General features: G+C 40.7%; 1 protein-coding gene across 1 annotated transcript in view; it reads right to left on the bottom strand.

The window, feature by feature from the left end:
- Positions 1 to 1,303: 1,303 nt before the first annotated feature.
- LOC309366303 (uncharacterized protein) overlaps positions 1,304 to 25,916 on the bottom strand; it is a gene marked incomplete at its 5' end in the record, with an annotated part of 130,252 nt that continues 105,639 nt past the window's right edge. Inside the window, 7 exons of the mRNA XM_081904754.1 lie at positions 1,304 to 1,830; positions 5,787 to 5,994; positions 13,506 to 13,594; positions 18,986 to 19,078; positions 20,668 to 20,795; positions 22,506 to 22,593; positions 24,199 to 24,377. Of these exons, the coding sequence (XP_081760880.1) occupies positions 1,660 to 1,830; positions 5,787 to 5,994; positions 13,506 to 13,594; positions 18,986 to 19,078; positions 20,668 to 20,795; positions 22,506 to 22,593; positions 24,199 to 24,377 (956 nt within the window). The 3' untranslated portion in view covers positions 1,304 to 1,659. The remainder of the gene's footprint in view (positions 1,831 to 5,786; positions 5,995 to 13,505; positions 13,595 to 18,985; positions 19,079 to 20,667; positions 20,796 to 22,505; positions 22,594 to 24,198; positions 24,378 to 25,916) is intronic.

The following is a 25,916-nucleotide window of genomic DNA, read 5'->3' as shown; positions in this document are numbered from 1 at the left end:
TAATACACAAACAGCATTTTTTTTAAGGAATGGTTCTGGATATATGACCAAATAGATTTTTAAAGATGAAATATTTCTCCCTCTGATTTTGAAACAGAGATGGGCAAATTTGTTAAATCCCATCAAGCTGAAACTATTAGATAATATATTCATTTTCTCTCCCCTGTCAGCAAAGCAGCCCAAACAGTTGTGATGGGGAAAATGTCTTGACACCAAACTATTATTTATAGACACTGTCAGGGAACTGCCATCAGCTCAGAGGTGAGAGGTGGAAGGGCAGTTGGGTTACAGGGAGCCTCCAAAGCTCCTGAGAAGCAGCACTTCCTCTGCGGAGGAGGGAAGCCCCGCCTCTAGTGGGGAAGAGATGTAGGGCTCGGAGGATGCAAGAGAGAGCCAAAACACCGTGCATGAGCAAAGGGGGAGGGAGGCAGGTCCCCCTTTGCCCACACCCTCTCTGCACAGTCGGTTTACGCGCAGAGAGGGAAGGCGTAGGATGGGGGTCAAGAGACTACTCTGCTGGGGAAAGTTTAAGGACCACCCACTGCCAGATTCTGCTAGCGATTGAGCAGACATGGACTTGAGACGGTGTGCACTGTAAAGGTTTTGTACAGATATAAAGCCTGGAAAAGACTGGTGGGAGTCTTGCCTGTTCGCTCTCGAGCAACCACGCCGGCACCTGACAGATACATATGCCTTTTACAAAAAGAAAAAAATGCTCATAAACAATTTTTTTGTGTCTTAGGCTGCAATCCTATACACACAAACTCAGTAGTAAGTACCATTCGAGTTGAGTGGGATTAACTTTTGAGAAAAATTGCATAGGATTGCATTCATTGTTTTAATCATAAAGGTACACACACAAACACAAACACACATATATAGGAAATAACATAAAAGCCATGCCAATATGTATATTGATTATTAAAACTATGAATTTTATTGTGCTAGAAGTAATTAAACAATTATGTAGTTAAGATAACTTTGCTAAAGGGCAAACAGAAGTTGTTTTGGGAACAGAAAAATACTGTGTGCCAATGATAGTACAGTATATTAAAGTATTAATTTGAATTTAAAGAGCTGTTATTGGTTCTGTGAATGTTACTGGAGTTAAGCTGATCTAGTCTTACAAGGAAGCAGATGTTTCATGAAAATATTACCCAGTACATGAGTACAGTGGTACCTCAGTTTTTTAATGTAATTCATTCCAGAAGACCGTTTGAATTCTGAAACGTTCAAAAACTGAAAACTCGACAGTCGACAGCTAGGATCTTGCACTCAGAGGAAGCCGTGTAGCATATTCGACTTCCAAGGTGTGTTCGAAAACCGAAGCATTCACTTCTGGGTTTACGGCGTTCAAAAACTGAAATATTCGTCAACAGAGACATTCGAAAACCGAGGTACCACTGTATAGGGTAATAATGTAACTAAATATATTGAATCATATATAGTCTTTGAAGAAAGTAGAACAATCTTACCACAAATTTCACCTAAGTCTCTATTGCACTGGGAATCTCTAATGATCAGCACTGACTACAACAACGTTATTTGAGGTTTGTACACCAATCAACAGTAACTTTAAGCAAATTCTTATATATATATATGAGATTTCCATATCTGGGTCTTCTTGCATTGCTGGATTCACCTTGCAGTTCTGTGTTTCTAAATCACACTCATATGAAGCTCATCTTCCAGATCTGGAATAGTGTTTGGGACTAGTGAAAGAGGATTCTGAACTATGCCCTCGTGGATTTCGACAAACAAGGGGATGTAGGTAACAAAATCCAGGAAAGATAGAACACCTGCTTTTCCGCGGTTGAACTTCTGCAGGGCCTGAGAAGAAAATTTCAAAGAGAGCTTTAACATTATGAAAGTTGGTTTCATAGATTCTTAGTTAGAAATGCATGGAACCTCTTATAATTTTGCTTGACGATGTCACACAATGGACTTAGCAACATATATGCCCTGATCTAGTAGGGTGCAGTGCCTTGGGGGCACCACAACTAACAGGTGGGGGTGCATCAAATTTTGTCATTTGAGATCCCAATGTCCACCACTGCCATAGACAGGGCTCCCTCAATGCACCTAGAGGAGCCAGGAGTACTGAAGAAGTGCTAGCAACTCTTCAGGGACTTTGGATTAGGGTTGGGTTGTCAGACATAGAAGTGTGATAGCTAGAAATGCCTACCAGCTCCTCATCCATAATTGCTACATTGGAGAGTGGGACTGAAGTTAAACAATTCTCACTAGCCTGCTACAGATCCTGTCAATTCTTTAAGAAGGCTGTGGATTTTTATTTATCCAAGAACCTATGTTGGTATATTTAGAAGTACCATGAGCATAGGCCTAGCAGGAAAAATTCCATGTCAACCTGGTTACATTCTGTTTTACTTGTTGGTTGCTGTGCTTGCTTCTTGATAGCTGCCCCTAAATTTGAAGGGGGAAACGTTTTTATCATGTAATGACCAAAGCCCAGCTCATGAGAATATATGCTGGAAAAACCGAATGTGTGTATAGATGTGTGTTTAGAATGAAAATCTGCACCAATGGAGAAATAGCTCCCTTTCCCCTCAGCATGGAACTACTGAAAAAAAGATTATGCAAAGGCTATTTTGGAGCAGTTAGCAGAGATGCCCAAGAATGAAGCAGAGTACATTTTGGATTCTCCAAAAGGTTGTATCCAGATAGGATTTGGAATTCTACTGTTCTGCTTTTAACCACCACATAGGCCAGTGATCATTCAGTATGTGAAAACAAAACCCTGATGAAGGAGCCTGCTAAAGTCATTAAGCTGAATTACATAAAAGCAAACCTCAAAGAATGGTTAAAATGATTAGACTGCTTGTTCACTGAAGATCAAGTTATTTTCCATGGTTGCTTCCCAGCATGGAGTATTTAGTCACTAGTGCCTTTAAAGATCCAAAAATGGGACAGGAGGCCTCTTAACTATCATCCTGCCCTGTATGCTTGGCACCAAATTCAGACGACTTGGAGAAGTTTCGTTCAAATTGCCTGTTTTTTTCTCTTCTACTTTGTATACCTTTCCGTAAGAAAGCAGGCCTATTTTTAGGAGCTGGCCGATGAAGCTGAACCCAGTGGTTTTGACTTTCACAGTTGTTGTTTTTCCTTCCATTAAATCAAAAAGCAGGGGGCTTGGGGATTATATTAAAGCTTTCCTCTCTCTTCCTACAAAGTGGTGACTTTTTAAAAAAGTGTCTACAAGTTCTCTTCACATTTCATTCAGATTGCTAGTTGTTATGATCCTTAGCATCCCTCCTCCTCCTCCTCCTTTCCAAGGTTGCAGGTTCAATCCCTGTATGGGGCAGCTGAATATTCCTGCATTGCAAAGGTTCTTCTTCCACTTCCACTTCCTCTTCCTCTTCCATCTCCTCCTCCTTCTGACCTACTTACTCCAGTTGACATGTCCAATTGGCTTCTGTTTGGACAGTTCAAGGACTGAGTTGAGAATTGTAGCTTTACGTTCCAATCCTATTGATTGGCTGTGATTTGTGTTGCTACCACTACAGCTGGATCCGTTTCCTGGTAAATGGTTCAAAGCTGCCATTTCCACTCTGCTTGCCAGATAAAATCCTTGGAACAGGGTTTAAAAGGAAGCACGAGGTTGTGCTTAGGAATTGTAATGTGGTGCATTGGATACGGTATAATTTGAAATTGGTCACAGTGGGTTACTCAGGTTCAAGTAGTTGCTCAGCTACGAAGCTCACTGGGTGGCCTGGAAAAAGTCATAATCAGCCAACCTAACCCACCAACGGGTCATTGCAAGAATAAATGAGGTATGAATTGCAAAGCACTCTGTGCATCAAAAAATAAAATAATAATAGAAATGATAGTTGATCATAATCACATCCACTTTCATTTTTGGGATGTCACATACATGATTAGCACAGAAAGCATTAGCCAACGAGTGCTGGTAGCTTTTTTTTGGGGGGGGGGTCATTTTTATTTGATTTTACAAATACAAAGTTGTAATAATCTGAACAGATATCCATATACAGAGATTACTCCAAATGTCGCGACTCCCCCCCCACCTCCATGGCGTCCCATTTTAAACATGGGCAACTGCATATTCTTCCATACTCTAAATATTATCGCAATCCATATTGTCCATGGTATTTGTTACACTTCAAGTAGAATCAAAATCCTGCCAGTGTTTCTATCTGCTTACAGTGGTCTCCTAAATAACTTATAATTTTTTCCATTCCTTTATAAAGCTTTTGTCCCCTTGGTTCCAGAGTTTTCCAGTCAGCTTTGCCATTTCGGCATAGTCCAACAGCTTGGTTTGCCATTCCTCTCTGGTAGGGACGACTTCTTCTTTCTGTCTCTGGGCTAGTAGCATCCTTGAAGCTGTTGTTGCAAGTGCTGGTGGCTTTCACTTTGCCAGCAATGGTGCAGCTGAAGCATTGTATTCCATGTGAAAATGCTAGAGCTCCTGCATCTGACCTTATGAGCTACCATGTCAGTGCAGCAGCAGCTCATAGGATTGGGCTACCACTATGTGCTTGAGATTGCAGAGAACAGATTGCAGAAGACCAATAAGAGTTCTGGCGTGAGAAACGGAGGGCAAAAGAATGGCAGATAAGATTGTCAATAATGTGAAATAATGCACAATAAGTCCAAGGAAGCATGCATGTAGCCAACTAAATAGAGTAGACCCATTGACATTAACATATCTAGATTAGTCATGATCATTAATCTTAACAGGACTAATCTGAGTATGACTAACATTGGATACAAGCCTGGTGTGCCAGTTGGGGGGGCGCACTTTGGGCTCCCCTGAAATTCTTAAGGAGGGGATCAGACCCCATCAATATTGAGCGCCAATGTTGCTGTGCTCTACCTCAGTGCGTAGTGTCACGTGGTGCATGACATCTGACATCGGCCCCTTAATAGTGAGGGCAAGCTGGCGTTCCTGATACAAGCCACGTGCTGTGATGTGGCTTCAGTTCCTCAGAAAAGTGACCACTGTAGGAAGCTCATTGTAGCATCAGCTGAACGATCTTTGGCATTGGAAAAGCTTTTGGCGTCATTATGAAAAGATTCAAAACCAGTGAAGCAGTGTTTCTCTGTTTTCAGCTATAGAGTACCAAGTTAGTTCAATCTTTCACCTGCTCCAAAATGGTAGTTGTTAGAATATGTTTGTATGGACATAATAAGAGTACAGTCAGTTAATGTACAAAATAAAATAAAGGGTCAATAAAGCCCTATATCTGTTTTGTAATAGAAGGAAATGTGACCTATATCCTTTTCTATGAAGATAGTGAGAACTGAAGAGTTTATGAATAAGAAGCAAAATGGTTAAGAGAGAAAAAACATCTGAATTGACCTGACTTACTGTATGTGTCAATGAAAAGATCTGACCTTATAATCTGCCTTACCTGCCAAATACCTGCTGTATATAATTTATACTAAATACTAGTGCCATTTGATACTCTCTCATTCTACTAATGCTACTCTCAGCTGAAAACAACTAGGCCAAACGAACTTTGGTTTTTATTATCTCCAAGGCATATATGATGTTTTGGATCATACATGGTACAGTAAGCCTAGGTATGGAAGATTAAAGTCATAGCAAGGATATCCGTCTCTACAGCTTTATGTTTAGCTCTTCACTGTCAAAGTGCCCCAGCCTCTGGAAAGTATCATATAAGTATATAAATATTTCAAGGGGCGTGGGTGAAAGTGATCATCTCAGGAAATGCAACCAGAGATTTTGGACTGGTGCCATGCAGCCATGAAAAGAAAATGGGATCGTGAAGGGTTTGACTTACAAAATTAATAGCCTCCAAGGAAAATCCACCTGCTGCCAGCTCAAGTGCCAGTCGGCGAATGCTGACTGATCCTTCAGTCGTTCTGTTTGTTATCCTTCCTTTCTCTCCTTCATCGTCCTGGAGGAGATGCCAGAGATCTTTTGCTTTCTCAATACGAACGCTTAAGGCTTCAAAATCCAATTTATTGACCAATTTCTTAATCACTGGGCTATGGGTGAGGAAACCAAGATAAGAATCTTTCAATATCTGCTCCTTTTTATGAATTACAAAAATGAAATTACTCTTCAGATTTTTAGCAGTAGAGTGATAGGGATTGTAAATATTTTTCATTGATAGAATGTTTCACATAAGGAATTAAAGCTGCAAGAATTTAATTCAAGGTTTGACAAAATTATAGCACGGATGTCATAGTCTTTTTCTCCTTGAGCACTTTTCTTACTGGACTGGCTCAACAGAATGTTTACTAATTGCACATGGATCTGGCCATTTCTCTATTCCCAACAGGTTGCCACCGGCACCTACAGGGCACCAGCAGCTATTTAAAATGTCTTTTTGGTTGGAATCCTCCTGAGCTACTGACACTAATACCCACCTTTTGTGGATGAGGCAGTGTTGACAGTTTCAAACACCTGCTTATTGCTGATTAGTAGCAAGCACAGTTTTCTAGAAGATTCTGCAACTCTGCAAATGCAGCTCTGCATTTTGTAGATCTCCAACAGTGAGCACAAACATGAAGGGATGCATATTGCACAAATAATTGTGTGTGTCTCCAGGGTGTCATCATTTTGCAGGAGGGATTCAATCATAACCTGGAAACTGAGGTTTGCATAATTGAAATGAATAAAAGTGCTCTGTTGCCCTAGTGCAACAAATCCACTTTTTTCCAATGGGATTTTTGCATTTAGGAAAGTGATGGGGAAATGCAAGTGTTGAATGCTGACATACAAACAGCCCACAAGTCAATCAAGCTGAATGCTCAAGGAAGAGGTCAAGAGCCCTTTGTGAAGTGGACTCTCTTGTGCATGTCAGTCATGGGAAAAGCCTGCAATATTGTGACTATTTGACTGTTTATGAGTCATGACAACAAAAGAAACACTTTCAGGATTGCAACCTCAGTGGCAACTTAGTGCCATTATTCCCTTAATTTCCCAAGCAATGAGCACAGAGCTTTGTTCCGCAAAGCCTTAAGAAAACAGTAAAGAGGAGTTGAACGTGTGCCACATAAATGGCCCAGGCTGCTGGATTAATTGTTGGCACTCACAAGGCAATGGGCAACCTTCCAGTTGGGACATCATTTGAAGTGCGATGGTGCCAGCCTGATGTATTACTGGGAGGAAGCCAATTCTGTACAAAGCAGTTGAAGAGGAGGTGACACTAAGGGGCAGAGGGAGAAAAGAAAGGGAGTGCATCCTGAGGTTATTGGTATGTCCTACAGAGACTACCAAAGAAAAATGTTGTTGTGTTAATTGGGTGTGTTAGTTACACTATTTTGCAGATGAACTTGCTAAAAATACACATGGAACAACTTTAGGTTCTAAAGAAGGAATGAAAAATGTGTGTAACTGTGAGAAGAAAATTCATGAAAATGAAATGTTTTCTCTATCAGTATAATGCTTCCTGTTTGGGGAGGATGCCAGCAAAATTGCTCATCTTGTTTTGGTACCTAGTTCCTAGCTAGGTTTAGGAGTTACTGTCTATCTTCTCCTTCTCCTTCTCCTTCTGGCATGTTCACATTCCATCTGGGAAGTGAAGAGGATCACCAAAGCCTCCAATTTTTATGGTGTTGATAGATCACCCTTGGAGTCTCTTGGTGTGTTTGTGCTCGTCATGCTTTATTTGGCAATGCTGGGCTCACATCAAGGGTAACCAATGCGGTGCCTTTTGGATGTTTAGGATAACGACTCCCATCCTCCTATTGCCAGGTGCCATGTTGGCTATCCCTGACTTACATGCTCTGATCCCCAAGTTGCTGATGATAGGAGAGGAATCCATTTTAAATGGATTTATCCATGGAATCTTGCAACTCTGACCTAATGGAGCGTTGCTTGCATCAGACCGCCTCTTGTATGGAGTGCTTGCTTATGTCTCAACAGCTCACAATGTTATTTTTTTCCAAGGCCCAACTAATGACCAACAATAAGCTCTTTGGGTAGAAGAGTTGGTGCAAAGAAGCAAAATTTGTAAACCCAAGAATTTGACTGCTATCGTCCCATCATTATTAATAGGATTTGTGTTTCTGGATTGTATGCAGCATCTTGAGTGCCTTGGCTAGGCGGTGCTGGTGAATTATAAAATTGCCAGATAAGCTAATACAGAAAGCCATGATCTTTTGCTTTTTGCATCAGTTAAAAAGGCACTTTCCATGTTAGAGATTAATAGGAAGGGGCTTGACAAAAAAGGCCAGTCCTTTAGTATTAATGGATACGTTCAATAACTAAAATAATATTGGTGAAATTACATTGATGGTTTTTACCTATGATACCTAGAGAGGCTTTTATGATAATAAATGTGCCATTATCAGCTGCTGCAGAGGCAAGTGGGGAATTAATATTGCTTTCAGAATCTGGCTGTCCAATTTAGGAAAATGGATGCTGAACGAGATGAACATATGGTCCGACCCTTCAGGGGTCTTCTTTTTTTATCGACTACCTTCAGTCTAGACACCATGGAAACTTGTGTAGTTGGCTCTTTTTTCCCACAAGAAGCTTATTTTGAACAGAAGTCTAAAATCCGAGAATTGACAAGATCAAATCAATACTATCACAAGTGCACAACTCACTTTCTGGCTGTTTTCTCAAGCATAGGTACTATCTGTTTTAGGTTCTAATAACATTCATACTGGCCAGTGCTCTTTTCTGGGGGGATGCAGGGGTACGCGTACCTCTAAACATTTTGTGAATCTTTGTACTTCTGTCCACTTACTGTATTTATTTTCCCCAATTTCAATTATAAAATAGAGATTTTCTTGAGTCAAAATGAGAGTACCCCTAACTCATAGGCAGAAACACACACACACACACACACCAGCCATACAAGTTTTCTCCTTGTGTTTTGCTTGTGCAATATGGACATCTTCCACTTAGAAGGTACAAAGGAGCTATTATGACTATTATGTTTTTTTAACTCTCACCACCCCCTGCCCTGGTAAAGTATTCATGAAGTTACGGGAACGGCTAACTCATTTAGAAAATGTAATGTAAGCCCCATGACTGATACAGTATTGCATCAAATTCCAGTTTACTAAAGGGAGGAGAGTGGATTATTTTTGATGCAGCCCCTTTTCAACTGCCTTCTTTACTGGAAGAGAACAACAAATCCCTTTTTATTCCAGTATAAGGACTGTGAATTGGTAAATATTTTGAGAATTTTGCCTGTAGTGTTTGCCTACTGAGACATTTAAAAAAAATGCCAGTGAAGTCGTACGGCTGGTAAGACTATTCAGTCATACCTTTGCTGCCCTCAACTTCTTCAAACCTCACACCAGTAAGAAAGACCAGCGGGAGTCCTGCTCTTCCTTTGCAGCTGTCTTCCTCGTAAACATCACCCATGGTATCCCATTTTATAGAAGCCACAAAACATCCCATTAAGCTTTCCCATGGTCCTTTTCTTCATGGCCGTAGCACAATATGGCTGCTGGTCATGGAATCGGACATTTGATCATATTTAGGATCTGCACAATAAAAGGCATGCCTCAGCTTCACAGCTAACATGTTTTCATGGAATTATTCTGTTGGATAATATGCTTTTGTTTATCGTTTTTAAAAATGAAATCTATGTAGCATACAGTCCCGTCAACCTTTTTTTTTCTTCATGAAAGAATGTTTATACCTGCGGGCGAGGGCTAATGCACTGAAAGGCCTGCATTCATGGGCAGAGTATTAAGCGATTCATGGTTGCCAAGGTAAGCAGAGAAGGCATCCCCTCAGCAACTCTGATGTGTCTAAAGGAAACAGTCTCCAAGGAAACAAGCTAACTTCCTTGGAGACCAAAAATGTCCCACTTTCTTAGGTGCAAGAAAATAGTCAATCCTACAGCAAGAAGCAAAGGGATGCAATGTGTTCTATTTTTAGTTTTTCACAGTAACTTAATTTAGATTTTGCCCAAGGGTATCATTTAATTTCAGGGGGCACAGGGACTAATGAGCCACCATGGTAGAACTCCTGTCTGAGACCAGAGTCTCTTACATTTGCAAGTGTTGTGGAAGGGAACAGACCGTTTATCCTACAACAAAGTTTCAAGCATCAGCTGCAGCAGTGTTTATAACCACAAGCTTGTTTTCAATATTGCAATCGGGGGAGGAAAACATCATGAAAGCTTTTTATTGGTGGCCTCCTTATACACAGCTGCTATCACATTCCCGTCAGGTTTCATAGATACAGTGGTACCTCAGGTTAAGTACTTAATTCGTTCCGGATGTCCGTCCTTAACCTGAAACTGTTCTTAACCTGAAGCACCACCTTAGCTAATGGGGCCTCCTGCTGCTGCCGCACCGCCGGAGCACAATTTCTGTTCTCATCCTGAAGCAAAGTTCTTAACCTGAAGCACTATTTCTGGGTTAGCAGAGTCTGTAACCTGAAGCGTTATGTAACCCGAGGTACCACTGTACAACACTTTTATCAGGCAAATGCAATAGCTGTCCATAAGAGGCACCCTTTGATGATCCAAATTAAGGATGTCCCCCTCCCACCCACCCAGGAGTCGAAATTTGTCATCTTGACTGTGACACTTGCTTTGAAAAGACATCAGCGTGCCACTTTCATCAAGAGTCAAGACAGTCAAAAGTAGTCTGGGAAGTCCCACTTTATCTGCCACATACAATTTTGCTTATGACATATGACGTCACTATAATACATTTGCAATCATGCCTCTGTCATTGTCTCTAACAGTCCAGATGGCATATCTAATAGATATCAGTCTTCCCCACTCTGTCCATAAAAGTCAACTCGATCTTCTCTTTAAAATTTATCTTTAAATCTCACTTATTTTGAAAAGCTGTTTTCAATTTGTTTTCCTGTATCTGAGGCTAGGGATTTTAGCAAAGTTCCACCTGGCCCATCACATTTCAGTCTCTCTTATGTGTGCTGCTGTGTGTTTTACACATACTTTGGGTGCCAACATGTAGAAGCACCTGGGGTACAGTCACACTGCATCAGTCGCCCCATTTTGAAAGCCACAACAGAGTAACTGGAGACTGGGCACTAGTCAAGATCATATAGAGTTGTACTTTGGATCTCAAATGCCTTGGCTCCCGAACAAATTGGCTCCCAAACATTTGAAACCCGGAACTGAGTGCTCTGGTTTTTGAACTATTTTTGGAAGTCGAACATCCAACGGGGCTTCTGCGGCTTCCGATTGGCTGCAGGAACTTCTGGAATGGATTCTGTTCTACTTCCAAGGTACGACTGTATATGGGCACATTCCCAAATTCACATAATTTAATACGTGCTCCAGACCTGGGCTTATAACTTCTGTCTTCATTTTATCATTTAAATATTTTTAAATAAGTTTCTAAAGTTAACTAGTTGCCTGTGAGAATCAACAAGACCCAGCCTGAAGGCATACTGTGCTTGTGATGCAAAGAATCCCCTCAACTCGTCTGTGCTTACTGGTGGAATGTGGTTGGGCTTGAACAAACCTTCCTCACCCCAATTTCCACTGACTCCCCTCCTGCTCCAACTCTCTGTACCACATCTCATGCTGTTTGGGAGGGTTCTCTGACCTTCAGGAGGAACTTTGTGGAGAGGGAATATAAGAAGCTGCAGTGGGAGCTAGCAAGTGGGGGAGCTCCACAGAGTATAATACACCTTGTTCTTTTTAGATTCAAACCAGGGGGCAATTATAAGGATGTTTAGGGGATCCAACTTCCTTGCCTGCTTCTATCATTGGAATTTAACAGTCCTGTTTCAAAACTTCCCAAAGAAACCTTATCTTATTTCTACTGATCTGGAACCAGAGATGAATTTTTATTATTAAAAATTGAATATTGAAGGATTCATCATTCTGCATGCAGATGGTTGTTGCACATGAAACTAGCTGACCTTAAAAGCCTGAGCTATTATTAGACATGCATATTTATTCCATATGCCTCTTTGATTAAGTTTAGAAGAAGGCAAATGAAGTGAGGAGCACTGAAGTGACCTTCCCAGGATGTATGGGCAGGGTGTATGGAGGTCCTGGGGTGCCCAGACAACAACCCCCCCTCTTGGCATCACTGATGTGATCCAAAGGAAAGGAAAGCAATATGTTAAGCACCATCTTGGCTGTAGGAGTTGCCATAAGGAGGCGTTTAAGATGCCATCCAAGAGTCTTAGGGACACCACTGCATATTTTTGTAGGATATACTCCTTAGCCCTTTCTTCTCCCAAAGCTATCCCACAAGACAGTGGAGGTTTAGGATTACAGTATTCCATCTCCTAGGTTGATGAGCCTCATCTGCCCTTCGCTTCCGTCTACAGCATATACAGAAACTGCCTTCATGACCACTGGACCCACTATTGGTATCAATACATCAGAGCCTGTACAACTTTGCACACAGGGGAAGGTCCTAACTCACCAAGGGTTTGAGGCCCATCAGCTACCCTTACCTGGCTTAGACGGCCAGGCTAAAGCTGGGGCATGGTTGCTGTCACATGAGCCACAGGTGAGAACTGACTGCAGGGTGGGACCAAAGGTGGAGAAATACTCCAGAAGGAACACAATGTGCCCCCCACCAGAGGTACTACCACTCCCCTAACATCCATACATCCCAGAGAAAAAATAAAGTGGATTCAAGAAATTATGCCATTTTTTTTTTAAGCAATTCCTGAGTTCTGCATTTGATTAGTTTTGATGGTAGCCCTAACTGTAAGAATAAATGAACTTCCTTTAGGAACAAAATATTTTCATAAGTGATGCACATTGTGAATTCAGCTCTTTACCACAACCTAACTATACATTATGCTTTGCCTCAATTGACAAATGTTTATTGACAGAAAGCATGAAGATGACACATTGACGAGAAGGCTTGACATTCTCATCCAAGGATGACTTCATCAAACTGACCACCAGACAAATAAACAACTTGGTTCTTGTAAAATGAATAAATTGATATGAAGTCACTGGGAAGATGATAAAATTTATTTTGGGCTTTTAAATATATAGACAAAACACTTGAATCACTTACTGATGAACCCAATAAACCATAGCAGGTTCATGCTAAGACCAAGAAGGAGGCTCAGCCAGACCGAGTACCTCTGTAATTACTATTGTTACAGTAAACATTTTTTACAATTAAGTGTCTTGTGTTTACACTTCTCATATATGTTGCAAATAAAGCAATAAGACATGGATCCTACAACAATCATAAATCAGAAACAAGTAGAAAAAAATAACCCCAGGTATAACTGTTCCTATACTATATACACATGGATTCATTCATTTGACGTTTAAATAAGAAGGAAATCATTTGTATTAGAGCAGCAAGATTTATTTGCTAAACTGTTTGCAGATTAACTGTTATGGGAACATTTTAATTGGAATGACTAGAACCATACACATGTCCCAAAGCCCCAGAAGTGATGGAGTGGATTGGCTCTGATTATATGAACTGGTTTCCATCTAAATATTTCCCACCAGCTGTTTTGCTCTGCCTTCTTTTCCTAAAATTGAAGCTGCAAAATAGCCACAGTCACTAATCAGTTTGGTCACTGCAGATGGGCTTTGGTTTATATTTTCACTTACTCAAGCTGTGTCACTTTCTCAGACAGAGCTGCCACTACACAGAACAGTTCGAGGTTTAGCCTGTATTGTTGACCTGGGAGTTCAAGAATCTGGAAGAGAAAGAAAAAGCTGCTTGCATATATTGAAAGTCACTTGGGTTAATAATCAGTGCCATCAGCTGATGAGCCCTGTCAGCTCACGAAACCTTTGTCCCAAGCCTATTAAGCAAATGTAACATAATGGTTCTATGATGATCTTATGCAATAGTCATTGGCTAATCAAGGCAGGTCATTGTGGATGGGAAAGATGGAGAATCCTCTGTTGGATCAGAAGCCATGTGCAGAAAATGATGCCAAATGCATGGTTTCCAGAGGTGGCACTCTCCCCAGCACCACCACTTGGAGGTAATATTCATGCTTCTACAGTGGATCAGGAACCATGTGCACAACACAAGACCAATGAACCAATGCTTTAAAAATGAACTATGTGTCACTATGTGTAGGTGGATAACCTAAAAAAGATAAAATAATTAAAAGCAAGTAATCTCCAAAGCTGCTGTCAGGAATTCATATATAAAAGGGAAAGCCCGTTTTTGTGTTTAAACTAAGGTGTTAGGAAACACAACTGTTCAGCATTATGGGCCATTTCCTTTGTAACCAATGTAGTGTATGCCCTAATTGCGTTAAGCTAACAGAAAGCATAAATCCTGTGGATAAAAGAAAGTACGTTTCTGAGGAGTTTTAGAACTGCAACTACAAATAGTGCTGCATATCCACATAGCCTCATTTATGGTGGAGTGAGAAAGGTCAGCAGCAGAATCTATGGACACTGAAGCTGTATTTGGAACAAAGACTGCAAGCCTCAAAAGTGAAATATTTTGTGGATCTAAGACATAATGATAAGCATTTTGGACTCTTGAAAAGGTTACCAGTCTGAGGCACAATGGGAAGCATAGTTAAGAAGAGAAAAGTTTCCATTTAACAGAACTGGCCTCTATTGTGTCTTCTTCACTGCATCCTGAATCACCTGTTTGCCTATTTTAAGGAAAGTTGGAAAGTGCTTATCAGAAAGGTAATAATAATAATAATAATAATAATAATAATAATAATAATAATAATAATTATTCTCTGGGTTGTGCTTCAGGGCTGATGAGCTTAGTGCTGTTCTTTTCTTTAGAGGGTCCAGCACTCAGGAGAAGCATCTTCTTTCCCTCCAATGATTCTGGGCCCTGATATATGACCATAGTGGGATGCTATGCTGGGAGCAGGGCCCAGAGGGAAGGATAGTCCAGTGCAGCTGCCTAACATTTCTGTTTCAAATGTAAGGTTTTAAAAGATTAAATTATCCTGGCCTCAGCTACAGTGGGCCAGCTGAAGCCCTAGACACCCAAACGGCTCCCCCTAGTCCTGCATTTCACTGCACTGAGACCCGCACCCTCAAAAGCTCACACAGAAAGTTTTAGGATCATGACTGTGCCTAGTGGTTTGTCCTAGGCATCTGGTATTCAGAAGGATACCAACTCAACACTACTCCAGGCTGCAGTGACATCAGCACATAGAATCATACATGTTGGAGGCGGCGGATCTTAGCAAAAGTGGTGCCACTATCAGAGTTCTTGAAAAGAGCCCTCCCTCTAAGATGTTAATGTCCCCTTTCAGCAATAAAAACTGTGTGTGTGTGTGCAAGTCCTCTCAGTGGAATGAGAAGGACATTCTACCAAGTCTTGGTTTTTATTGAAGAATTCCACACCAGACCCCAAATAGCATCTGCCCCACCATAATTCCTGCATTAAATTACTGGCGCAATATGTTTATTGCCGGTGGTTAGCTTTTAGCCTTTGAAATAGTTATGATGTGAGCCGTTTTTTATACTACAGTTTGTAAGGAGAAGTTGTAATTCAAATTTGTTTTGCAAAAACTTCGACAGACTGAAGCGGTCTTATTTTTCCTCCACAGTGTTTGAAGGTTGGATTAATCTCCTGCAGATTTTTTTATATAAAAAATATCTCAAATAGTAAGCACTCAATACCTTTTTCTCATGTGCTACCTGGTATGTGCAGCAGCCACAGCAGCAGTATAGGCTCCCTATATCTGACTTCCTAATCACACTACTCGAACATCGCTTGACAATGCAATTGTTGTTCATACTTTAAATTAGATGCAGAACATCATAAGCTCCAGACTTCAATGGCCATTGCATATAAATAGAATATATTCCAAGAGCTGGTTGGATTAGACTCAAGCAATGACATGCATGTGTAGCTGAGTGGTCCTGATTTCCCTTCTATGCTTCCATGATTTTCTAAACTTATTAGGTTACAGCCAATGAAGTCACTGCAATGGAGCATCTCCCCCACATCACTTGTGCCTTCAGCATCTGCTCTGGGCTTCCCCACAACCTTCCAAAGCAGACTGGGGGGCAGTGCATGGTGTGAGGGGAAGATCCATTGCATGAGCAGAAATTCTGTGTGTGCAATGACTTTTCCAGATTCAACCCTCTGTACTGGGGTAAGCCCAAGGGGATGCTTGGATCACACCCTCTTGGTGATCTTTCTTTCTTTCTTTCTTTCTTTCTTTCTTTCTTTCTTTCTTTCTTTCTTTCTTTCTTTCTTTCTTTCTTTCTTTCTTTCTTTCTTTCTTTTAGTGGCTGGCAGTTATTGTTTTAATAGCATTTGAAAAGCACTGGTCTCTTCAGGGAACATTGCCATCCTTTCCACAAAATGAGGATCTTGGCCAGCTTGAATGTGTGGCAAATTATAGAGCATTCTCCTCCTAAAACATACAGTTGTGGATATCCTGAAAGGAAGAAAGTCTGCTGGTAACTCCCCTTGATATCAATCCCACAGCAGCCTGCCCTCCACCCAGATTCCTCCTTTGCCTCAGAAACCATGAAAGTATAACATGCACCTTCCTCTCTCTTTGTTTGGATTTGAAGCCAGGTAGGAGCAGCAGCTATCAATTTAGGTAGATGTACAGCTGAGTAAATAAAATGAAAGGCAAGTATAAATGTGTTTCCTCATGCAAAGTTTGAAAAACAGGTTTGGCAGAAGCAGAGAAAAAAAAATCTAAACAAAACAGGAAAAGAGGGGCTGCTTATAAATTATACTTTTTTCACCTCAAGCTTTTTCGATAGCCCAGAAGTAATAAGAACGGGTGTTTCTTGGACTGGCTAGGCAGGCATTCCAGCTCTAAATGGCTTCCTGTTCAAAATGTTCAAAGCCAAGAAGAAAGCCAAGAAGACTGAGGGCTCCCCCCACTTTCTGGGGTTGGTTACAAGTGTGTGAAGCATGAGCTTTTATTTCTGGCCAATGCAAATGTTTTTACTTCTCCCCTCCAGCCCCCCAGAAGGATGGCAAAATGTGACCAAACTGTTTTCTTCTTCAGCTAGGAAGTTCAGTGATTAGCCTTCAGTTAATCTGTAAACATTCACACTTCCCGTTAAAGACGGTTTGGGGGCTGGAGGAGAGGACCAGTTCAATGTCATTCTGTGTTGGCATCCACACATGTGGAAGGCCTGCTCCACAACTTAGGCTGAAGTAACATGAGGGAAAGCTTGGATGTTTGAGGGTGCGAAATGTACTAAACCATTTCCCTCCCAATACACCTGAACCTATAATTCACAAATTATAAACTCTAGGCCCGGTTTTGGTTTTTTGGTCACATCAGCCTCAAATATTATTTAGTACGGCATGTTCTCCATAGATTTTCTTTACAAAATAATGAACACCCTAATTATGTTGCTAAGAGTGAAAATAACACACCCAGAAAAAAAGGGTATGTAATGAGTTGTGCCACAAATGAACCAAGGAAAGATCACTCTTGAAACCACTGGAATATCTTACGTCCAGATTTATTTGGTCCTTCAGACCAACCAACAGCCTTTCCAGTTACCGTTTTTTCTAGCTTCTTCTGCTTCTTCTTTTTGAAGATGAGGCTATATTTATTAAGTGCAATAATCCACATAACTGTGGAGTGCTTCATTTCAATACCTTGGAATACACTCAGAATTTAAAGCAAGCACGGTAAATGCAGCCGAATGCAAAAAAGCTCTTAATAAGAACACAAGGAACCCCCTATTGTATAAGACAAAAGGCCTGTCTTGCTCAACAACCTGCTTCCCCCAGCGGCCAAACAGATGGTCGTTAGGCAGGAGCTAAAAGCAATAGATCTCTTCTTCAATAGACTTCTCCTGCTCCCCAGGACCTGAAATTCAGAGGCATTGCACCTCTGATCCTGGAAGTAGTAGTACTTGACAATGGAATGGGATTACCATTTTGTCCTAAATGGTACTTTGGTATAACCAAAACACAGATGATGGAGTTCAGGTGAATGGTATCTTTGAAACCTTTGCACTTAAAAGAGCTGTTCTTTAGCTTACGACTGCATAAAAAACCACTGAGAACAAGATGATGTCACCACACTATGCCTGTTCAGAAAAAAGGGGTGGGGGGATCTGTTTGTGGAGAATGTAAGCTTTTGTTTACAGCTTTCAGTTTCAAACACGGTATAAATTACAAAAGATGTTCAGTAGATAGGTATCACTACTCCAATACTATTCTAATATTCTAGTCTCTGATGTTTTAATCTATGTATTAAACACGTATTTGCAAGCTTGGATACCATCAGAAGCACTACATAGTGTACTAGAGTAGATCTGCAGGGCTGATGAAGCACTCTGCACTCCAAGAATACTCTACGAATGCAAAGCCAGAGAGAATGGGAAAGGACAGACCAAAGGCGTTGAGACTGCAAGGCCGATGAAGGAACTTGGCAGCGGAAATGTAGCTCATTTTTGCATCTGTGACTTTTAAACTTTTTTCCAGGGTGCTTTGTGTATGAGTGTCTATATTTTCAATCTGAATATAAAACAGACATTGGCTAGAATCCTTCCAGAATGACTGGAATGTATATTTGATTTACAAACAGCCTTATAGTGCCTTTTCTCCCACAATAATAACAATATTTATGAGAGGCACATTCCAGACTAAAAGGTATTCTCAGCTTTTGCAAACGCCCTGACTTCTACAGCTCAGCCCCTCCGACTTCCTTAACTATACTGGGCAGGGTGGGATGGAAGAATTTCATTTGACTGGCACATGTGATTCACCCAGGTGGCATCTAAGGTAAAAGGAAGAGTTCAAGGACCATTTACAATAGCTGAAGGATTCCTAAAATTTCTTATACCAGGTAAGAGAAAAATCTTAATCCTGTTACATGAGCCTAATATACTTCAGACTATTTTAGTGAATCACTGCCATTACCAATATACACAGCTATGTACTGCATTAGCTTTCCAGACACTGAACACAATGTTGGCAAAATTGATAAAATATAAACCTAATGAGTCAGCCGCCAAACTTTTTTTTGTGTGTGTGTGTGTAATCTCCAAGACATACAGAAGACAGCTCAGACATATTGCCTTTGGCCCAGCTGCAGAAGTATTGGAAAAGCTTGTGTGATAGCAGTCTAACTGCTGACAAATGGTACAGTAGTAGAACTTACATGGAAAATATAAGAGAACTCTTTTGGAGAAACTAGGCATTTGTTCACATCCTGGAGAGCTTGTTCAAGGTCATTTAGGTCAAGCACAAAATCCTGGAAAAAAAGAAAATACAGAAAGTTATATTGGATGAAATACCCCATCTTCATCTTCTTGCTTTGTACAATGTGATTTAGACGCCATGTTCTGGCCTTCTGCTAACAACCCACTGTTAGTAGAATAGCAGAGTCTAAATTTGCCACACCCAGTAGCCTTCCTACTTGGATGTTCTCTGTCACCCAGACAATGGCGGAGCTTCATGGGGGGGGCAGCTTCGATGGCACCCTACTGGGATTGCACTGCCAGGGGCAGTGCGCTCCCCCACACTCCTCTTCCTCCACCAGTGCACCCCGGGCCCCCTTGACTGTGTTCCCATTGACTCATCAGCTGTAGCATAGTGACTCCAGAAAGTGAGTCTGGTGCCATCCAGATCTCATCCTTCAATGCCTTCACTTTGAGACAGGATGTGGACATCCTCAAAGAATGAGGCAGAGATGGGCAAGATTTGAGAAGAAGCTGTACTCAGCCACAGGCATGCCAATGACGGCCCTTCTCTTCTTGTTTGTTGAAAGAGTTTTCGCTGTCACTGCAAGGCAGCGGTGGCACTCTTATAAGCATTTCACTTCTCAGGGGTGAGATCTGAGGTGGCACTGGCTTCTCCCTAAAAGTGGCAAAGTGGCAGCCAACAGCCTTTGTGCTGGATTGAAGTGTGGTGTGCAGTGATGCAGCTCCCTTCAATGTAAGAAGGTGGTTTCCAAATGTATTTTCCTGGGGGTTCTGGATTTTCAGCAGTGGTGAGCAGGCAGATAGCAATGGCTAGGTGCACATTCACTCTGTCATCCCTCCCAATCTGCCACCTGAGGCAAAGGGCTCAAAGTGGCTGAGACTGGATAAGTTAGCTCAGTCAGTTTTGGCTTTTGCTGGTCAGTATAGTAGTATTCTGGGAAAGAAGCTGAACAGCTCTGCTTTAATCCTTGAATGTCTCCCAAGTCACTGATAAAAATGATGTGACAGTGCAGTTGCAAAGTGGAAACACAATGCTCTCTGGCACAATAATACATTCACAGGGCTGACAAATATTAGCTAATTAGCTATGTGGAACACAGCTTTGCAACAGCTTATAAATCATAAAATAATTTATCTTTTTCCCCAAGATATATTAAAAAAACAAGTGCACTGAAACAGTTGTAGGAGCACAGAACCTTACTTTAATATTTTTTAATAGCCACAGTTACATTTTTTGTTGCTGTATATAGATGTCTTACAATTTTTATATAATTTTTATAAAGTTCTGATCATGAAACTTCCCCCCACTCACCTTTAAAATTATGGGAGCCTTCACAATCTGGTTTTTCACATTTATTTGAGCACTAAGTTAAAACAGACAAAGATGATATCCCACAAACTTTTGGGATATGTTTGCAGTGTAGTTAACATGTACCTTAAAGGTAAAGGGACCCCTGACCATTAGGTCCAGTCGTGGCTGACTCTGGGGTTGCGGCGCTCATCTCACTTTATTGGCCGAGGGAACCGGTGTTTGTCTGCAGCTCACCCCGTCACGGGGATTTGAACCGCCGACCTTCTGATTGGCAAGTCTAGGCTCTGTGGTTTAACCCACAGTGCCGCCCGCGTCCCTAACATGTACCTTATCTGGGTGCAATCTCTGATATAGAGCACTTTGTAGCCTTCTTTCTTCTGAAGGAATCTTGGAATTCTGAACAATTGACTCTAAATAAGCTTCTTTATTTTTCTGTTCTAAAATCCTCTTTGTATCTAGAAAACAGAAAGTGAAGGAGACAAATGAACAAACAAAAATACTAGTAAAACAACTTTATCAAATAAAGTAAGATTCTCAGGATTCTGAATGAAATCTGGAAGCAGCATCTCAGTTTTTTGTGGTTTCTGAAGCATATGGCATCCACAAAGAAATTTGAGAAATTTGTTTGAGAAATTTGATCATTTCCAATTATTATATAAAGCCACCTGATCTGCACCTAGGGATGGAAGATTCTGTCAGTGTCAGTTTCCTCAATTTCCCATTCTTCGTCTTTGATTCAGTTGCCCACATTTCCACAGCTGTTTGCGACTATTAATTAAAATAATCTTCATTAAAATTCATCAGCATTTTATCCACACGTTCCCCTATTATATGCATTTTCTACACATTATATGCATTTTCTACACATTGCGGGAGGCAGTGGAAGACCGGAGTGCCTGGCGTGCTCTGGTCCATGGGGTCACAAAGAGTCGGACATGACTAAACGACTAAACAACAACAACACATTGTCTAGTTGGAGAACTGCATTGCTAAATTGGGCAAAGTGAGAAGTTTGAAGTCTAGCAGGGTTTCAGTCTGTGCATTGGGTGGAGATGTGTGAGTTGGCTAGTTTCTCCTTAAAATGCATACAAAATTGAATCTCTCCTGGGAAGAGTTTGTGGTCAAGGGAGAGTCCTAAGGACCAGAGAAAGATGAATGGATGTCCATATTTGGCTCCCAGGCCTCAGATTCCCCATCTCTTTTTTTTATATCACAATATTCTACTGTGAAGGTTTTCTGGTTATTCTGGTTATTCTTTCTTTCTTTCTTTCTTTCTTTCTTTCTTTCTTTCTTTCTTTCTTTCTTTCTTTCTTTCTTTCTTTCTGTAACCCTCTTGAACTCCTACTTACAGTTGGCAGGGTATAATCTTCATTTTTTTCTTAGCCCACAGCAGCACATAAGGTTCAGTTGTTTTCAGGGAGCCTTGGGCACAGTCCAACTCCATTCTACAACCCCCCTTCCCCTATCCTAAAAAGAGGAGATCTGTTCTGTAGGGCCAAATGTCCCATTACAATGTGAATAAGGAGTAATGGGAAGCAAACAGCCTGCTGACATTTCTGTTTCTTCCTTAGTGCTGTGACATGATGAGATAAGAGAGTGAAAAGGAATTCCTGAAGTTGCCTGGGGATATTTTTGTTTCCCAAATGAAGACAACCCTTGCCAGTAAATGAAGATCCGTAAGAATCAAGTTCAGCTTGCAAGTGGCCATGGTAAACAACTGGAGGGCTCTGATAGCATATTACAAGACATGCTTTCTCCACAACATCCTTGTGCAAGTATTAAAAAAAGAAGAAGAGGATTTCCTGACTGGGTACATAATGAAACAGGGCAAATATTCTGAAACCAGAAAAATGCAAATAGCACTATCAGTTCAGATTCACATGGTATCACCTCTCTGTGTTTTTGTACTAGGATGTTTTTTTGGGGGGAAATTGTTAATAAAAATAAAATGAATGGGAGTTGTTCCTCTATGGCAGGGGTGGCCAGCCTGGTGCCCTCCAAAGGTTACTGAACAATTCCTGTCATCCCTGACCCCCGGTGGGACTTTGAACAATAATGTCAGGAAATGTGAGGTTGGAATAGAACTCATCATGTTTGTGCAATGAAAAATGGCTTGTGATTTACTGTTCTCTATTTTAAAAAGTCACGTTCATCAAAATACTTACCACTCAGCTCTGATAATCTTGAACAAATTTCTTTATACTTGCTCCAGAAGAATTTTATTTTAAGGTCAAGGTTTTCATATTCATCAGCCTCAAATCAAAAATAATGTTAGTGTCAATTAAATGGACCCCCAAAAGCAAGTTTTCATACATATTTCCTTCTTCACAGGCACAACAGTATCCTGGCATTAGTGCAATGGATTTTCAATCTAGTAATTTTTTTGTGGGCAAGGAAAGGTGAGAAAACAAGCCTTTAAGTTCTAACAGACTCTTATGATACTAAGTTACAAGTGCAGAAACAGAGCTCCCGCCATTTACAATCTCTGGATTCTCTTAGATTCACTCTTTAATTTATGTGATCTCATAAAAAAAGGGAGAAATCAGGCAATTATATTTGTTTGTTTTCCTTATCCTGTGTTGGTAAATGGCTGCTCTGATACCTTCACTGATACCTGCATATGATAATTAAGATTTCTTGTCACTTTGCAGTGGTTCTGTAATCTGGTTTCTAACAACCTAAACCCTGTAGATCACATTGACGTCTTGTGCTAATAAGCACCAGAAGTGACTTATTGCCATCCGCTTTATCAGTGGGGCAGGGAAAAATACTTCCTGAAGTGATTCTTGAAGTGTAGCTGTTCATAAGCAACTGAAAAAATAATTATTCTTGTGCAAATCTTTCCATATGGCCTTCCATCCCCCAAATATTGCTTTTCCTTTAGTTGCTACCAAAGTTTACCCAACATGAAATTTACAAGGAGAATCTAGGAAGCAAAAGTTGGGATTCTGTTGAACCTAATTACTGTTTTTCATGAACATTTTCAGCAGCATCAAAATAGGCACTCCTTTCTTGGCAATTTTTTCTGAGATTCTTTTGAACATGTTTGTGCCAGGGCTAGGCAGTGTGCGGCAGCCTGAAGTAGGATGAATGGGCTATCAGGGCCAAGTTAAAATTTATGTAAACCATTAGAGATACTGGAATGTATCAGGACTTGGGAAGACCTTGTTGCTCAATGAAGGCTTGGTTGGAACAGGAAGTGCTCTTATTCTCTTTCATGAATAGGAGGATCCAGCGAGATCCACCTTCACTGACATCTTTTTGGCGCCAGGTAAAGATTTATCCTCCCCACCCCTCCCAGTCTTTCGATAGACTGAGATGATGCTGTTACTAGTGTGCTGCTAAAGCTGCTTCTTACTGTTAGGGGGATTGGTTGTTGTTTTGTCTTTATAATCTCTTTATATTAATGTTTCTAAATGCAACTAGCAAGTGGCTGGGGAAACTCAGCTGGATGGGTGGGGTATAAATAATAAATTATTATTTTTATTATAAGTCCAATTAACAGCTGGCTGTCAGTCTGAAGGCAGGATGTACAATGCAATCCAGCGGGAAGCAGAGCTGGGCTTTGCATGGTCAAATGCCCATTTAGAAAGCTAGTGCCTTTGAACCTTGTATAAATTAATATGTTATGTCATGAGTGATTACAAGTAATATTGCTCAAGGTGAAGCTTTAGAGGCCAACTATCACTTCCTATTATATACATGCAACGAAGTCAGTTGACTTTAACAGGACTTGCGACCATATAGCTAAGTACAAAATGTATTTACCTTCTTGAATTAACATCACTGTTTTATTATGTTACCAACATTTCATCAAACAATGATCATGAATGGAGTGATGCTTGCTGCTTATTTTACCTGTTTGACCAGCATAGATGAAAGTTTAGAGGATGGAATTCCACAAAGGTTGTCCCCCTTTCCACCCATGTTTAGAAGAAGCTTCGTGTCTTTGCCTTTCCGCCTCTTCTGTCCTTTCTTCTGCTTAGTTGTGTTGGATAACTGCGCCGTCATTGTTGCCTGGAGTTGCATTCTTTGATCTGACCATTAAGAAAGATCAGGTTGTAGCCATTTATAACGTCTATTTTTGCCCACATCCATCACTAAGCTTAAACTGCCAGTATAACATTATGAGAGCTATTGGCACAGTTTGTTTGGATATTCCATGAGGCGTACCCCATGAAACAAGAATGATTTAGTGTTGTTTGTAGAAGAGTGGTAAATAATGTGGCCAATTAATTTGTACGTTCTTAAGGACTACACTGTGAGGTGCACAGTATCATGCAATTTGCAAGAAAGCAATTCCTGGCACTGGTAGATTTTGAATATTAACTGCCACCAAACCCAGGAAGGAGAGTGTAAGCAACTATGTATGGATGACTAGTTATATTGATCGGATAAGGCTTTCTCAGATTTTTGGAAATTTGACTTATATCTTCTCAAGGACCATATTAGAAATTTTGATATGTCAAAGTCAGCTAGGTAGACAATTCTAAGGACCAAATTAGATGATACATGGAATGTGTGATTAACACTTCTGTCCTGCACTGCAGCCCCCCACAAAATTGCCCTCCAGAACTGCTTTACACTCAGAGAGTGAAGCTGCCATTGATTAACTCCCATTGATTAACATTGCCATCATCCTGATCCTCACAGCTGCTTTTTAAAAACTAGCCATTTGGATTTTAAAACAAAACAAAACAAAACAAATAACCTGAAATGCAGTCACATATTCCCCATAATATATAGTTTGACCCACACAAAAGTATTGCCTTGTACATATTTTTAAGAACACCAGGATTGGCTCACCATTTATAACCAAATATGAAGTATGTTTGAACATAAAGGAAACTTTATGAGGGCTTGCTTCCTTCATTTTGAGTAAGTTATTCAGTGAGGAACTTCTTTTTTGAAAAAGAAGAAGATAGATATGAAAACATTCCATCCATTTGCACAAAAATTGCTTTGAAATTAGATTTTTTTTGCACATATTATGTATGTGAAAGTCAATTCTCTTGAATACCATGTTCAGAAGTGCACAATAGCCCCAGATGGGTTTGAAATTAGAGAACAGCATTAAGCCAGATGAGTTTCATTTTCATGTCAAAATGTGCATAACCTTTTCCCAGCCGTTAATCAAATTTTACAAAAAAGGGAAGTGTCTTCTGTTTGCCCTCCAAGCTAAGGATTCTAATCACAGTTAATGCAGAGCTAGGCAAAATATCCCAAACCCTGTTTGGTCCTACAGCCACTAGAGCTAAAGCTTAGGCAGTGGCCTTTATATGCAAGTCTGCCTTTAGCTCATGTGAAGGCAGGCAAGGCTTGGGGTGGGATCAGTCACATGAGCTAGCTGGAGTTGGGAGCTTACAGTGAGTATGCATAAAGACTTTACTGAAGCTTTTGCTGAGTTGGATTCAGGAAGTTCCTAACTCTTAGCCAGGCATGCTTAAGGATCACACAAGTCTTTTGTCCCCAAGCTTTGGCAGCTTCTCTGAGCTGTGCTGGGTGAGCTACAACCATCCATTGTGGCCTCAGAGGAGGACTGTTTTTTGAGAAGAATAAAAGGGCATCTCTGGGAG

This window comes from Podarcis melisellensis (genome assembly GCF_964234715.1).
Source record: "Podarcis melisellensis genome assembly, chromosome: 3".
In the NCBI taxonomy this organism is placed as follows: Eukaryota; Metazoa; Chordata; class Lepidosauria; order Squamata; family Lacertidae; genus Podarcis; species Podarcis melisellensis.
Note: the sequence above shows the minus strand (reverse complement) of the source record. Positions and strands in the feature narration are given on the sequence as shown.